Source organism: Colletotrichum scovillei, assembly GCF_011075155.1.
Source record: "Colletotrichum scovillei strain TJNH1 chromosome Unknown Contig00009, whole genome shotgun sequence".
NCBI classification, from domain to species: Eukaryota; Fungi; Ascomycota; class Sordariomycetes; order Glomerellales; family Glomerellaceae; genus Colletotrichum; species Colletotrichum scovillei.
This window is the reverse complement of record NW_023336267.1, coordinates 4299777-4313756: the sequence shown is the minus strand read 5'-3', so window position 1 is coordinate 4313756 and position 13980 is coordinate 4299777. Positions and strand designations below refer to the sequence as shown.

Below are 13980 nucleotides of genomic sequence, written 5' to 3'. Positions count from 1 at the left end.
AGAATGCACATTACGAGTTATGGAGTAGCTTTCTGAGCTTCTCCTACATGTCGTCAGTATGGAAGATAAAACTCAATATTTTCAAGACTCGAACTCTGGCCAACTTTGAATCTCAGCAACAAGATCCGCAAAATCCTCATCCCCCGCCTCCGCCCTCTCCTTGAACGCCGCAAAATTCTCCTGAGCCCACGCAAGCTCATCGCCAGCTAATGGTGTCGGAAAAGTGGCTTTCAATCCGGCGATGAGCTCGCCGGTAATAAAGACCGACCTCAGTTCCAGATCCTGAGGCGGCAGCTTGCCCCCCTCCTCTGCCGTCTCTGGGTGAACGATCTGGGCCCACGCGGCTCGGATCTCGTGGCACAACGAGTTGAAGTCCTCCTGCGTCCGAGAGGATCCTCGTCGGACGCGCCCTACGATGCGGTTTGATTTGCGCTGGGGGTTGCGATTCGAGGATTAGTAGATGTGTTTGTCTACATACGGAAGGATGGGGTCTCACTTGTTTCCCTCCAACGTAGGTTGGAGTGTTTGATGAGTCTGTGAAGATCACGTTGATGAACATTCTGGGGACGGCGAACTTGGTGCTGTGTATTGCGGTGATGGATTCGGCGAGCTGATCCCTCTGGCGTTGGCTTAGAGGGGTGGCGTGAGATATCTCGTAGAGAGGCATTGTGTGTAAGTCCCGTCAAAGATTGCTGGAAACAATCACGTCTTACAAGAGCTAAGTTTTCTACTTGGCCGAGGGGTTATGCTAGTTAGAAAACTTCACGAAGAGGATGTTTGGTGGGAACGGGATAAAGACTTTGGGTCTGTTTCGTTTGACACTACTAAAGATCATGTGTAATCACACATCGGGAATTACGCCGCGGCCTGGCAGCTGACAACAACCCCGCAGAAAGCCTTCCGAAGCAAAGTACGGTCGAATTCGGGGAGAGTAATCACAAAACCGCAAAAATGTGGAGATATAGAATGTTTCCATCGCAGAGATGATTTTCGCACCTTGAAGATATGCGCGAGATGAGCTTTATTCCTGGCGGTAGTGAACGTCATAGAGTGTGATGCCCCTCTTGTCCTTAGCTGCGCGGTTGACTTGGATATCATATTTCAGGGCCACTTTCCATATAGCTGTATCAATAGTACTACAAGCAACCAATATCCACAGAAATATAGGAGAGAAAAAGGATGTCAAGATTTCACTTCAGCCCACCACTCAATAAGATGCTCTGGCCAGTCAAATACCCAGTCTTACACAGCATCAGCACAACATTAGCACACTCCTGCGGCGTCCCAAGCCGTCCGACAGGGATATTCTTCACATCACCAGGCGTGCCCTCCACGCGCTTCTCGTCGGGAATCATACCCGTATCGCCAATCATGGCCGGCGCGACGTCGTTGAGCGTGACGCCGTCCTTGGCATGCTTGTTCGCGAGGTTCTTCATAAGGCCCGTCATGCCGGCCTTGCTCGCGGCGTAGTGGCAGCCGTTGATGCCGCCGCCAATGGCCGAGATGGACGACATGAAGACGATGCGGCCCCAGCGCTGGGAGACCATGTGCGGCATAGCGAGCTTGCACAGCAAGAAGGAGGCGCGGAGGTTGATGTTGATGGTGAAGTCGAACTCTTCGAGGGAGATGTTCTCCAGGAAGGGGTTGGCTTTGTTGTTGAAGCCTGCTGTGCCGGCGTTGGATACGAGTATATCGGGGGTATGGCCGTGTTCATCTATGATATTCTTAAAGAGTTGTTCGATGTCCGTGGCGGAAGACATATCCACTACATGACATGTAACGTCAGTGTCGTCGTCCGTTGAGTTCCGAAGCTCATTAGCGAGGTCTGTGATTTTGGCCAAGGTCTTCTCGGATGAACATGTCAGAGCTAGACGCGCTCCATTTTTGAAGAGCTCTCGAGCGCAGGCTCCTCCGATTCTGAGGTTGTCAGGCACGAACTCGCTGGAGGAGGTTGCCGCCTCAACTCACCCACCAGAGGCACCCGTAACCAACGCCAGTCTGCCTCTGACTTCATTATCCACATGTGCCATGGTGACCGATTGGCCTCCACTTGAGCGTCTATTGAAGACGGAGCCTCCTAAAGGATATAAACCCCGAGATATTCCACCGTGATGTGCTGATGGCAATTCTTGTTCCTTGTCGGTTGGTGTGGTTGCAGCTGGGAGGTTATGCAAGGGCAGCTGGATTGTACCCCGCCATAGGTTGCCCCACTGTAGCTTTATTACCCCGCGATCTCCAATGATGTGAACGGCAAAGGGAACTCAAAGAGATTGTGTTTCTGATTTCGGATGATATTGGGGAGGGTGTTTGGTAGGAGTAATTAGCCGTAATAAGTGTCAAGTATGCAAACTCTTTTTTGTGAGAATAGAACTTCAGATTCTCACTTTAGTATGTAATTCCAGACTGAAACACTCAGATGGAGGCCCGGCATTCTACCTGTCTGTCAGGGCCTTTCACATCGGATGTAGTATGTCTCATCTTCCTCATGGAATCTGAGCAACTATGCTAAGTGTCTCCTGTGCAAGTGCCTCATCCTACAAACAACTCTGATGTAAGACTGTCCTTTTGGCAGTGGGATAAGAACAGTATAAGCTGCTGGGGGATACTTGTCCACAAACAGGCCGGTAGTACACGTTGGATCTGCGGTGACTGACCGCTCTGTGATGGTGTCATAACCCACGTAACCTTTAGGTAATTCTCAGTCCGAAAGAGTGTCCATGAGTTGCTTGGTCAAACAAGAATTGAAGATGGGAAGCTGGGCGTTGGCCCCTTTAATGTGGCTTGAAAGCACCGAGTGGATCTGAAGCCCCACTCTTCTCGGGACAACTGCCACAAATCCCAGTCCTTATTCTTATCGCACCAATGGAATGCTTATCGTGTGGTCAGCCTTGCATTTGGGGGGAAGGCGCCACAACTTTTTTTTCTTACAGCTGTCCTCTTCGCCAGGACAGGTAATCCACTAGAAGGTACCCTGCCCGAGGACGACCTGGACCCAGTCTGGGGGGAGAATGGTACCGAACCCAATAGAGGACACCTTCACGAATCTCCATTCAACGACGCTCCGTTGTCCATATTTGTGCTCCTAGGTCGCCATTGTCTCGAGGAACTCTCCTTCTTTTTTTGACTTCTCCTCTTTTGTCTTTGGGTTTTCCTCGCTCTCTAGATTTACAACACTCCTGCGTCTCAAGTCTCATACTGGGACTTGTCTAACAATCCGTGTTAGTTTCGACCTCTGTCACTCCCACACGAACCTGCCTAGACGACCCTCCACAGCGCCATTGGGCGCAAACCACACATGATGGCGCAACGAACATTCTCGCCATTGACAGTAGTCCTTGGCTGCGTCTTCTTCTTTTCCGCACACGTTTTTGCCGTATCCGCCGTCCTTGGTGTTGATCTCGGTACCGAGTACATCAAGGCTGCCCTCGTCAAGCCCGGCATTCCTCTCGACATTGTCCTGACCAAGGACTCGCGCCGCAAGGAAATCTCCGCCGTCACCTTCAAGCCTCTCCAGAGCGGCCCCAAGTCCGGATCCTACCCCGAGAGACTATACGGCTCCGACGCCATTGCCCTCTCCGCCCGCTTTCCTCATGATGTCTACCCCAACCTGAAGACCCTTCTCGGTCTCTCCGTCGACGACCCGATTGTCCAAGAATACGCTGCCCGGCACCCTGCCCTGCAGCTCGAAAAGAACGAGGCGCGAGGAACCGCTGCTTTCAAGAGCAAGGTCTTTACCGAGGAAGAGGAGGCATGGCTGGTTGAGGAGCTCTTGGCCATGGAGCTGCAGAGCATCCAGAAGAACGCCGAGTCTGCTGCTGGAGCTGGTACCTCTGTCCGATCCATGGTCCTGACGGTCCCTCCTTACTTCACAACCGAGGAGAAGCGCGCCATCCAAGCCGCCGCTGATCTCTCAGGCCTTAAGGTCCTCAGTCTCATCAGCGATGGCCTTGCTGTTGGTCTCAACTACGCCACCTCCCGCCAGTTCCCCAACATCAACGAGGGAGGCAAGCCTGAGTACCACCTGGTCTTCGACATGGGTGCCGGTTCCGCCAAGGCCACTGTTATGAAGTTCCAGGGCCGTACGGTCAAGGACGTTGGCAAGTTCAACAAGACCATCCAGGAGGTTTCGGTCATCGGCACTGGCTGGGACAGGACTCTGGGCGGTGACGCACTCAACTACCTCATTGTCGACGACATGGTCGCCCAATTTGTCGAGTCCAAGGGTGGAAAGAAGATCTCTGCCGATGCCGAGAAGGTCAAGGCCCATGGCCGCGCGATCGCGAAGCTCACCAAGGAGGCGGAGCGTTTGCGCCATGTCCTCAGCGCCAACCAGCAGGCCGGCGCAAGCTTCGAGGGGCTCTACGAGGATGTCGATTTTAAGTACAAGCTCACCCGCCCCGATTTCGAGAAGATGGCCGAGACCCACGCCGCGCGTGTTGACGCCGTTCTTCTGGGAGCTCTGAAGACTGCCCAGCTTGAGCTCTCTGACCTGACCTCTGTCATTCTCCACGGCGGCGCCTCCCGAACACCCTTTGTTCAGAAGCAGCTGGAGCTAATCGTCGGTTCCGCCGAGAAGCTTCGCAGCAACGTCAACTCTGACGAGGCCGCCGTATTCGGTGCCGGTTTCCGCGCTGCCGAGTTGAGCCCCAGCTTCCGTGTCAAGGAGATTCGCATCTCCGAGGGCGCCAACTACGCCTCTGGCATGAAGTGGACCAACAACAAGAACAAGCTCCAGCACCAGCGCCTGTGGTCTGCCGTCTCCCCTCAGGGTGGTGTCCCCAAGGACGTCACCTTCACCAACCACGAGGACTTTGATGTCACTTTCTATCAGCAGATCGAGTCTGCCGAGAAGGATACCAAGGTCTTCTCTACCAAGAACCTCACCGCCTCCGTCGCGGAGCTGAAGGAGAAGTACTCCTGCGTTGACAGTGACATTCACTTCAAGGTCGGCGTCAAGCTGAGCAGTGAGAGCGGCGAGGTTGAGGTTACCAAGGCTACCGTTGAGTGCGAGGCCGAGGCCCCCGAAAAGGAGGGCTTTGTCGATGGCGTCAAGAACCTTTTCGGCTTTGGCAACAAGAAGGGAGACCAGAAGCCTCTTGATGGAGAGGAGGACGAAGAGTCTTCAACCACGGAATCTGAGTCCTCCACTACCGCCTCGACCAAGACTGAGTCTACCACCGCCTCCTCGTCGCCCGTTCCCAGTGACGCGGCGGCTGATGGCAAGGAGCCCGCCCCCAAGAAGAAGGAGCTCGTCACCATCAACGTCGAATTCACCCTTGAGAAGGCCGGTCTGCCTGAGCTTTCCCGTGAGGAGCTTGTCAAGTCCAAGGACCGCCTCAAGGCCTTTGAGGCTTCAGACAAGGCCCGCCGCCTGAGAGAGGAGGCTCTCAACCAGCTCGAGGGTTTCACCTACAAGGTCCGCGATCTCCTCGAGAGCGACTCCTTCATCGCAGCCTCTACCGCCGAGGAGCGTGCCACTTTGGAGAAGAAGAACAGCGAGGCAAGTGACTGGCTGTACGAGGAGGGCGCCGACGCGTCCCGCGATGAGCTCAAGAAGAAGTACAAGGAGCTCAACGACCCCGTCACTAAGATCCAGAAGAGAAGCGAAGAGTCCGAGAAGCGTCCTGAGCTCATCAAGGCTCTCAAGGAAGCCCTCAACTCCACCCAGACTTTTGTCGGCACAATCAGGAAGCAGATTGATGAGTACGATGAGTGGCACGCCTCAGCGGCCACCGAGTCTTCTTCTAGCACCTCTACCGAGACCCCTTCAGCAACTCCGTCTGGCGACTTTGACGGTCTCGAGGACGAGGACTCCACCGGAAAGGAGCGCACGATGGAGGATGTCGTGAAGGAGAAGGGCCCCGTCCCGCCCCTGTACAAGCGTGAGGACATCGAAGTCGTCGAGGACGTCTACGAGACCACCAACAAGTGGCTCAATGAGATGGAGAAGAAGCAGGACGCCCTTGCCGCAACTGCGGACCCCGTCCTCCTCGTCAAGGATCTCCAGGCCAAGCGTGACAAGCTCGACAAGGCCGGCATGGACTTGGCGATGAAGGGCGTCAAGAACATGGAGGGCAAGACCAAGAAGGCAAGCAAGGCTGCCAAGGCGGCTAAGAAGACAAAGTCCACCGCCACCGCCTCGACCTCAGCAACTGCCTCTCCCGAGGACGGCAAGAAGTCTACTACCACCATTCCCTCCAAGAGCTCAACCGCCGGTGAAGCCCCCGCTGGCCGGACCGTTGAGCTTCCCGGTGGCGGAAGCTACGTTCAGTTCGGCGGCAGCGATGGTGAGACGCCCAGCGAGGCGGAGATTGAGGAGATCCTCAAGAAGTTTGATCAGTCTCAGCAGGCCCAGCAGGCCGCTGCCAAGGAGCAGGAGGATGCGCTGGAGCACGACGAGCTTTAGAGACACTTGGATGGACTGTAGATTGGGGGAGACAGAAGATGGGCTTTGAAGTTTTTTTGCGCATACCATACCTAGGCGTTTCTACAGATGAAATGAAATTACAGACAAATTAAGACGACTGCCAATTTGCCTTTCGGATCGTGACTGATTCTTAGTGCAGACTGAGTGACAGCGAGGCGGACAACGTCGTGAACGTCAATTCCGCTTCAACTATGAACTGCGACCTCAAGCCTCGATCTTGACGGGTCCCGATGTTCACATGTCTAGCAACAGCAGCAGGAACCCTTCAATCGTGCCACATGAGAGTCGAGTCAGGCAACTGAGTACCCGAGGACAGAAGGCCACGAGCAAAGCAAACACGGCCATTGAAGCGCAGGGTTCTTGCGCAATCACGAATCATCATCGGTAACGGTGAGCCAGTTCATCAATCTTTTCAACATCATCAAACGTTCTACAGAGGATAGCACCGCCACCTCATCTTGCCACCGTCGGCCTCATTCCCCGAGTGCTTCACGTTGGCAATCTCATGATCAGAAGGTCGTCACAAACTTGTTACTACGACAGCGGACGAGTAAACAATTACAAAACCGCGAGAGAAGCAACGGTAACACGACCAGCATCGCCCACTTTGCCGTCGGCAGAGCGCATAAATCGATCCCGTATTACCCAACATCTCGCCGAAAAGTCCAAAAGTCACATGGACCATATTCAGCCTTCTTTATGATCTTGTATCGCTCCGGGGAAGAAGAGATGTGGCTCCCGGATGTGATTCCGCCAGCCTCACGCGATCCGGCGCAATCCTCGGACGTTGCCTTCCTTGTAAAAAGAATATTTCTACGTGGCCAAGGCTACGACTTGTTGTACATTACACCTCTCGTGTGGCTAGCTCCTTTTTCCTTATAGGTCTCGTCATCGCAGTCCGTCATCATCATCACCACGAATACATCGTGGCGAAGCCATAAGTCTGCTGTTTGCCCTCTCACCTTCGACGTTCGGTGTACACCGGTGTAAGGCGAGACCCCCGCGCCCCTTGTGATGAAGTCTCACTCCAAACTGCCCATCACAATCTCTCATTTGAGTCACCATGGACACGATGAGGATGTAAGGGAGAAACTGGAGGGGATACTGGCAAAAGGTCCAAATACACAGAGAATGGAAACCCCATGACCAAAAACTCGGTAACATCAACCCGTCGGCTTCCCTTCCGGCCATTCCTATTCTTCGACTTTCTCTTCCTCCTCTCGCCATCTTGTGCTTCTTCCTCGTTCTCCAAGGCAATCAAAAAAAGCTAAAGACGGGTATCCGCACAACCCGGCTTTTTTCTTGTCCCCGGCCGCCGCCCCCAAGATCCGCGGAGTGACACATGTTGCACTCTCATGTAAGGAACGGTAGAAGTCAGGCAACAAAGGGGGCCAGGTGAGAGGCAAAGGGAAGTACGCGAGAGAGTTGGAGAGACTGAGAAAGAAACAACAAACAGCATCGTGTTGCGACGTCGTCAATAGTTTCGCTGACACCAAGTCTCGGTACGAAACAAACATATTGCCTTGTCGACAAGAAATAGAATCAAACATTCGTAAAAGCAAAGCTAGATGCATCCAAAGATAGGATTGTATATATAGAAGGACAATATTCCTCTCCACCGTTTCCGAAAGAGAACATCTCTGGCATCCTCATCCAGATCAAAGGTCTTCAAACTCTGAATTCAACACCCGCCAAACATCTGACAACGCGCAACGATGATCCCTTCCCTCGCCCTCCCGCTGCTTTGGTCGACATTGGCACTCGCCGTCCCGACCGGTCCTCAACAACAGCAGCACGCCGAGCTACCGGACCTCCAACGCCGTAGCACCAGCACGCTCACGGTCTCCGCCCGATCGAACCCGGATTTCATCCTCGACGGCCCGGCCGCCCTCGCAGCCGCCTACGAACGGTGGGACATGCCCGTTCCGGAGTCCCTCGCCAACCACAACAAGTTGACCCCGCGCGAAGGATACGAATGTAAGTTGCCCCTTTCATCGTCCTCCCCCTTTCTCTCCTTTCTATCCCTCGAAGTCGGAAACGCACTGGAGGTACAATGCTGACTGTCCACATCTAGCCGCCGTCGTTGCCGCAAAGAGCAGCAATGACTTTTACTGGCTGACAGACGTCTTCGTCGGGTCGGCGATGCAGAAGATGCCCGTCATCATCGACACAGCATCGTCCGACTTGTCAGTCCCTTCCGTCCCTCGAACTATTGGAAATCCCCCAACTTACACGATGAAACAGCTGGCTGATGACCACCGACACCGAATTCGGCGACGAAGCCGTGAATGGCAAGCCCGCGCTCTACGACCCCGCAAAGTCGGCGTCTAGTCAAGAGGTCCCTGGCGCATCTTGGCAGTCATCGTACAGTGCGCTCTCCCTTCATCCCTCCCCACCAAGAGATCCCAACTAACACGCAACCACTACAGTCGACAAGTCCACCAGCTCGGGCAAGGTGTACCTCGACACCGTTGGATTCGGCCTGGTGACGGACAACAACCACTTCACCATCGCCAACGCAACAATTCAATCCGCCGTCAACGTCGCTCTACGGTGGGCCATCGAACCCAAGATCAGCGGTATCATGGGTCTCGCCAAGAGTAAGCCCTCATCTGTCAAGCCTAGCATGCCGTCCATGCTCGATCGTCTCAAGCCGGCGCTGCATTACGAATGGATCGGTATCGACATCCGAGCCAATTCGAACAAAGGCTTCTTCTCCTTTGGATATGCCTTGGGCACAGTGGAGACTAACGAGCCGCCCGTGGACGACGACGAGCACTGGAGCTTCGAACTCAAGGGAACACGGACGAGCGTCATGGACAGCAAGCAGTGGAACGTGTTCAAGAAGCGTACCATTGCTACCATCGATACTGGAAGTAGTTTTGTGCTCCTTCCTGGCGACATGGTTGCCAGTTACTACGCCGGCATCCCCGACTCGGCTCACGACCCAAAGCTGAAGGCCTGGGTGTTCCCGTGCGCTTCGGCCGCAAGCATTCCTGACATGCTCTTCCTTACGGCAGGTGACTACGTGGGCACGATTCTCAAGGAGTCTATCAATCTTGGCCCTGCGCCCGGGAGCTCCGAGATGTGCTTTGGTGGGATCCAGAAGAGTGAAACTGATCGTTCCATCTTTGGAGGCGTGGCCCTCAAGAGCATGTTCGTCCAACTGAATTATGGAGCTTCAGGAACCTTTGTCAGCTTTGGACAAAAGAGCTCGTATGATGTTTGCGCGACGACGACAGCCTGTCAATCATAGGAGTTCGAGGTAAACGCTACATCGTTAGCCAGGGTCGGAAGAGAGTCCAATATGTCATCCAAGTGGCGTTCGTAGAGTTCCTAAAGGTGTCGCCTAGCTAGAATAATCAGTTTATCCGTTCGCGTGCACAGCTCTGGCCACAAGGGAACCGCAAAAATGAGATGCCGCGTGCGCGTAGATGCACGACTCTTGTAAGAATTCGGAATTTGCACACGGTGAAGCTGATCGTGTAATCCATAAACCCGAGGATACTGTGAATAGGCAGCCTTGGAAAATGCTCACTGTGCATCCCAAACGATTGAGGCAATTTAGAGTGAATTTCCCACTTCTTCGTCTGGTATATACAGATGTCCCTCTTCTCTCAGGGACGTGCCATCAATGACCAGAGGCAGTCGATCCATCTTGGATGGTCCGCTCAGGCATGCTCAAGCTCCATAAACTTGGTGAAAAATGCGGAACCACTCAGGCTCGCAAGAGAAGAAAAGCCAACTGCAAAAACATATCGGGGTGCTGAAGAATTCATGCTTCCGAATCTAGGAAGCGCTCTGGGAAATGTAGCGAGCGACGCCCCGTCACGGGTTGTGGTAGCCGGCATGGGTATATGCCAAAGGTAAAAACCCTTTTCAGTCATGCTCAAGCCGAAAGTGCAACATTGCCACTGTAGCTTGGTGAAGGCTCTAAATCGAGGAGTGCGGGTATATGCGAGAATGAGCTCGAGTCGGTGCAAGTAGTCTGGTTGTGCAATCTAAAAGGGCAAGTCTTCCCTCATGCCTGGTCGCGGTCGCCGTCTGAGTGAGCAAAAAGAAGCAACAGTCAGCATTTCGAAATCTCAATTACATATTTGACTGGTGATTTGCTCGGTAGAGGCGGTGGTGTTGGAAGAAAGAGCAGAATTGGGCGGGACGTGGTATCATGGGTATTTGTATGGGTTGTGTGGGAAACATGCAGCGATCTAGTGTCGGGGTGGGTGGTCGTCAAGGTCATCCTTGCCGACAAATTCGTATTCACCTTCGCTGGCAGTAGGCGTGGGCGGCATGTTCGCCGAAGACGGGGCATGAGGCTGGTTCTGGCGCGCCGTACCTGGTCGTGACCTGGCCTTCTCTTGGGCTTCCTTTGACAATGCTGGTGCAGCATCTCCCGCGGCAGCAGCAGGCTGTGTTGCGGCTTGCTTGTTGACGTTGTTGTTCTTCAACCGCTCCTCCATCTCGCGGATGCGACGCTCGAGAGCTTCAAGCTCGCTTGTCTGGCTCTGGACATTCTGCTTTCTGTAACGATTCTCTTAGTTTTCTGACTTTACTCCTTTTGGTGTAAAGCTGCATGCCGTAAGGTGAAACATGATTATGGGTGATGCGGCTCTACATACCGTTGGTCAAGCTTCTCGTCTGTGACGGGTTCGTCGAGGCGGAAGATGTCGGCAAGCTCCTGGGAGAAGGAACGAGCAATGGTACTGCGCGACTGCGGGTCAGCAACGCATCTCGCAAGGTTTTTGGTTAATTGAGGCGGGCCATTGGAACGCACGATTGAGGGCGGCGGCCATTGGGCTGCCAGTCGAGGTCGAGCTCAGCGTCGGTCATGTTGTGCGCCATTTCGTGTGTAGGAAGGAGCTTCGGATAGGCAGAGGAGTTGAGATTGTGAGGTTGCGAGTGGGAGAAAAGAGGACTCGCAATCAGGGACTGGAGACGGTTGGGTTCGTGGTCGACCAAAAAGGGAGGATGATCAGCGGTTAGTGGTTGACAGTGTCGACAGGGTGCTTGTCACACCGATGTGGTAATCCAAGCAAGCGGGTAGTAATGTATGGTGGATAAGAGGCGGTAAAGCGAGTTGGCTATGCAATGCTCTAGAAGCAAGATGGAAGATGTCGAACAAGTGCGTTGGTGGTCTTGTCGCGAAAGATGGATGGAGCAAGGCACAGGCAGAGAGGGGTATCTTTGATGCGCCGGAGAGAAGGACCTGAGAGCAGAGCTGAAGGGAGGTGGGCGAGTATTTGTTTCGTCTGTGGTTGTCTTGTCTGCAAGCGGCAGGGAAAAGGGGATCGGAGATGGTGGGAGAGGTGGAGGCGGGAACTTGGAAGGGGAGGAGGAACAAGGAAGTCAAGTCGGGACAGGAACGGCGGAGGCTTTTGGATGCGGGATGGACTTGGACTTTGTAAGGTTGAGGGAAGCAACAAGAGGAGAGGCGAGACAGGCGGATGTGGGCAAACCTGGTTTGGTCACGGTCCATTCAGATGGGGTCAGATCAAGACAGTGCAAGGTGGGAATAAGGAGGGGAGGACTGAGCAGGAGAGAAGTCAGAACGAAGATGTAAGACAGGGCGGGTGTGGTGCCTGACATCAGGGCCATCATCTGGTGGTGCGCATCATTTTTGGTTGGCACACATGGAGATCACAGGCCGGGAAGGGGAAGGGGCCAGGTACGGGCGGCACACACACACATGCGGACACAGTAAGGAGGGAGGGGCCTGGAGACGGTGTACCGGATAATTACCAATTATATCTGCTGCAGGTTCATGAGAAGGCGCGATGAGGGAGGGCAATGACAGCTCGCCATATCATGTTGAGGTGCTCCGTACCTTTGGTGTTATTGCAAGTACCTTCCTTTTACCTCACATATCTCAGAATCTAACGAGACTTTCTGAGATGATGACACTTGAGAAAGGTATCTCTCTCTGTACAAATACCTCACCTCGAGAATGAGAGACCAGTGTGGTTGAATTGCATCTAGAGGAAGGAGGCAAGCGGGTTGCGATTGCCCCAAGGTAAGTGGACGGAGTCAATCCGGAGGTTGGAAAGACAATAGGTACGTCGGGGGCTCCGCAGTCTCGCATCAGGAAATCAGGTACCTCGAGTCCTGCATCTGCTCCTGCTGTCTTTTTGGGTCCTATGTCCCATGGTGGAGCGTGCAATTACCAGGTTGCCATCTGTAATCAGCTGCAAAGGGAATGGTCTCGAGACCCAGTCAATTGGGCGCAGAAGCAGTGTTCATGCGACCCGACCGGGACAGGCGATCCAAATCTAAAAGAGCACCTACCTTACGCTCTCACCCTCTACGTAGTAAGGCACGCAGTGCTCCGTACGGATACACGCACTGCAAGTTGCATGGAAGTGCATAAACCAGGCTCCTGACACCTCAGCTCCTCTCTTGATGCTTGCTTGCCCACGCCTGGCCAGCGGCAAAGTTGGGAACAGGCTTGACAGGCGACCCCCGAGAAAGCCAGATGGTTGCAAAGCATGAAGTGGAGGGGGCATGTTTGAGACCATGTAGCAGCCTCGTCAATGGCTGAACTCTTGCGAACACTGACCTCGAAATACACCTCGAGACCTGGTTTGGCGAATACTGTCCATACTCGATGTCCTGCCTGGATTTGAAGGGATCTCAAAGTAAAAGAACGCTAGTACATAGAGCACTTGCCACATGGGAGCAAGAAAAGATGGGCATATTCTATCTTGATGGTGAGGGTATCCGACACCACCATGCATACTGCAGAGTACCTATCTATTCATCCCTTGTCTTCGGAGAACCTATGCACCTGCAGCTGGCCTGCATCCATCCATCCATCCATCCGCCCACCCCGGCCACTAATTAAGGTGGACGACAAAGGCACGGTATCCGTACCTGACGGCATCGGCATCCAGGTGGGAGCCAACTTCCTTCCTTCCTTCCTTCCTTGGAGGCTTAAGTCTTGAGCGCCTTCCATGTGCAGCTCTCCACGACCCTGGAAATCCCACTTTCACCATCTGTCACTATGACCAACAAGGCAAGGTCATTTGCTCTAGGCCCCTCCGTCACTTGCTCCGTTACTTTCTCCAAGATAGCTTCCCGCCTCCCTACCTCACGGATACCTAACCTCGAGCTAAGGAACCTGTGGAAGCCAAGGAAGGTGCTCATGGTACCTACTAAACGACTCTCGGTAACTGCTTCGCACCTTACCAGTACCTACTTACCTTAGGTGCTCCGTACACAGTGAATGCCTATGCGGCATTAGTGCACCTACCAACTAATGGCCGGAATGGACATCACGAACCAAGGTTCCTTGCGCTCCTTCCCTTCTCCGCGAAGTCGTCTGAGTCTTGACAGCTAATTTACCAAGTACTACGGAGTAAGGACCTTGGCCTGCCGTGGCTGCCGTCCATTTCATCCCACCAACATACCATACCTTAAAACATGCCTTTAATCCCCATCCTACCACTTCTCCCCCTTCATGCCGGCAAATTGACAAGCTTCTTGGGTCTACACTCCAACTTCAAAGTTGAAACGAACCAAATGACCCGGTCCATCCTCTTCACTTCTCGTCATACTCG

At 53.7% G+C, this 13980-nt stretch overlaps 5 protein-coding genes across 5 annotated transcripts; 2 read left to right on the top strand and 3 right to left on the bottom strand.

Annotated features, from left to right (window-relative positions):
- Positions 1-81: 81 nt before the first annotated feature.
- On the bottom strand, positions 82-817 carry HER10_EVM0004507 (uncharacterized protein; the record flags this gene model as incomplete). Its single annotated transcript, XM_035474149.1, has 2 exons — positions 497-817; positions 82-432 (listed from the first exon to the last, which is right to left on the bottom strand). The coding sequence occupies exons 1-2, from the start codon at positions 665-667 to the stop codon at positions 82-84; spliced, it is 522 nt and encodes a 173-aa protein (XP_035329223.1). The 5' UTR covers positions 668-817.
- Positions 818-1058: 241 nt separating this feature from the next.
- Positions 1059-2158, bottom strand: HER10_EVM0007717 (short chain dehydrogenase). The gene is made up of 2 exons (XM_035477263.1): positions 1969-2158; positions 1059-1917 (listed from the first exon to the last, which is right to left on the bottom strand). The coding sequence occupies exons 1-2, from the start codon at positions 2028-2030 to the stop codon at positions 1191-1193; spliced, it is 789 nt and encodes a 262-aa protein (XP_035329644.1). The 5' UTR covers positions 2031-2158; the 3' UTR covers positions 1059-1190.
- Positions 2159-3022: 864 nt separating this feature from the next.
- On the top strand, positions 3023-6444 carry HER10_EVM0006347 (uncharacterized protein). Its single transcript, XM_035475934.1, has one exon. It carries the CDS (start codon positions 3296-3298, stop codon positions 6404-6406), a length of 3111 nt encoding a protein of 1036 aa, XP_035329463.1. The 5' UTR covers positions 3023-3295; the 3' UTR covers positions 6407-6444.
- Positions 6445-8142: 1698 nt separating this feature from the next.
- On the top strand, positions 8143-9683 carry HER10_EVM0002251 (eukaryotic aspartyl protease; the record flags this gene model as incomplete). Its single annotated transcript, XM_035471971.1, has 4 exons — positions 8143-8404; positions 8502-8613; positions 8672-8796; positions 8857-9683. The coding sequence occupies 4 exons, from the start codon at positions 8143-8145 to the stop codon at positions 9681-9683; spliced, it is 1326 nt and encodes a 441-aa protein (XP_035328965.1).
- A 952-nt stretch (positions 9684-10635) lies between these two features.
- HER10_EVM0009765 (uncharacterized protein) lies at positions 10636-11269 on the bottom strand (the record flags this gene model as incomplete). Its single annotated transcript, XM_035479241.1, has 3 exons — positions 10636-10948; positions 11047-11130; positions 11202-11269. 3 exons carry the CDS (start codon positions 11267-11269, stop codon positions 10636-10638), a joined length of 465 nt encoding a protein of 154 aa, XP_035329900.1.
- Between the last annotated feature and the right edge of the window lie 2711 nt (positions 11270-13980).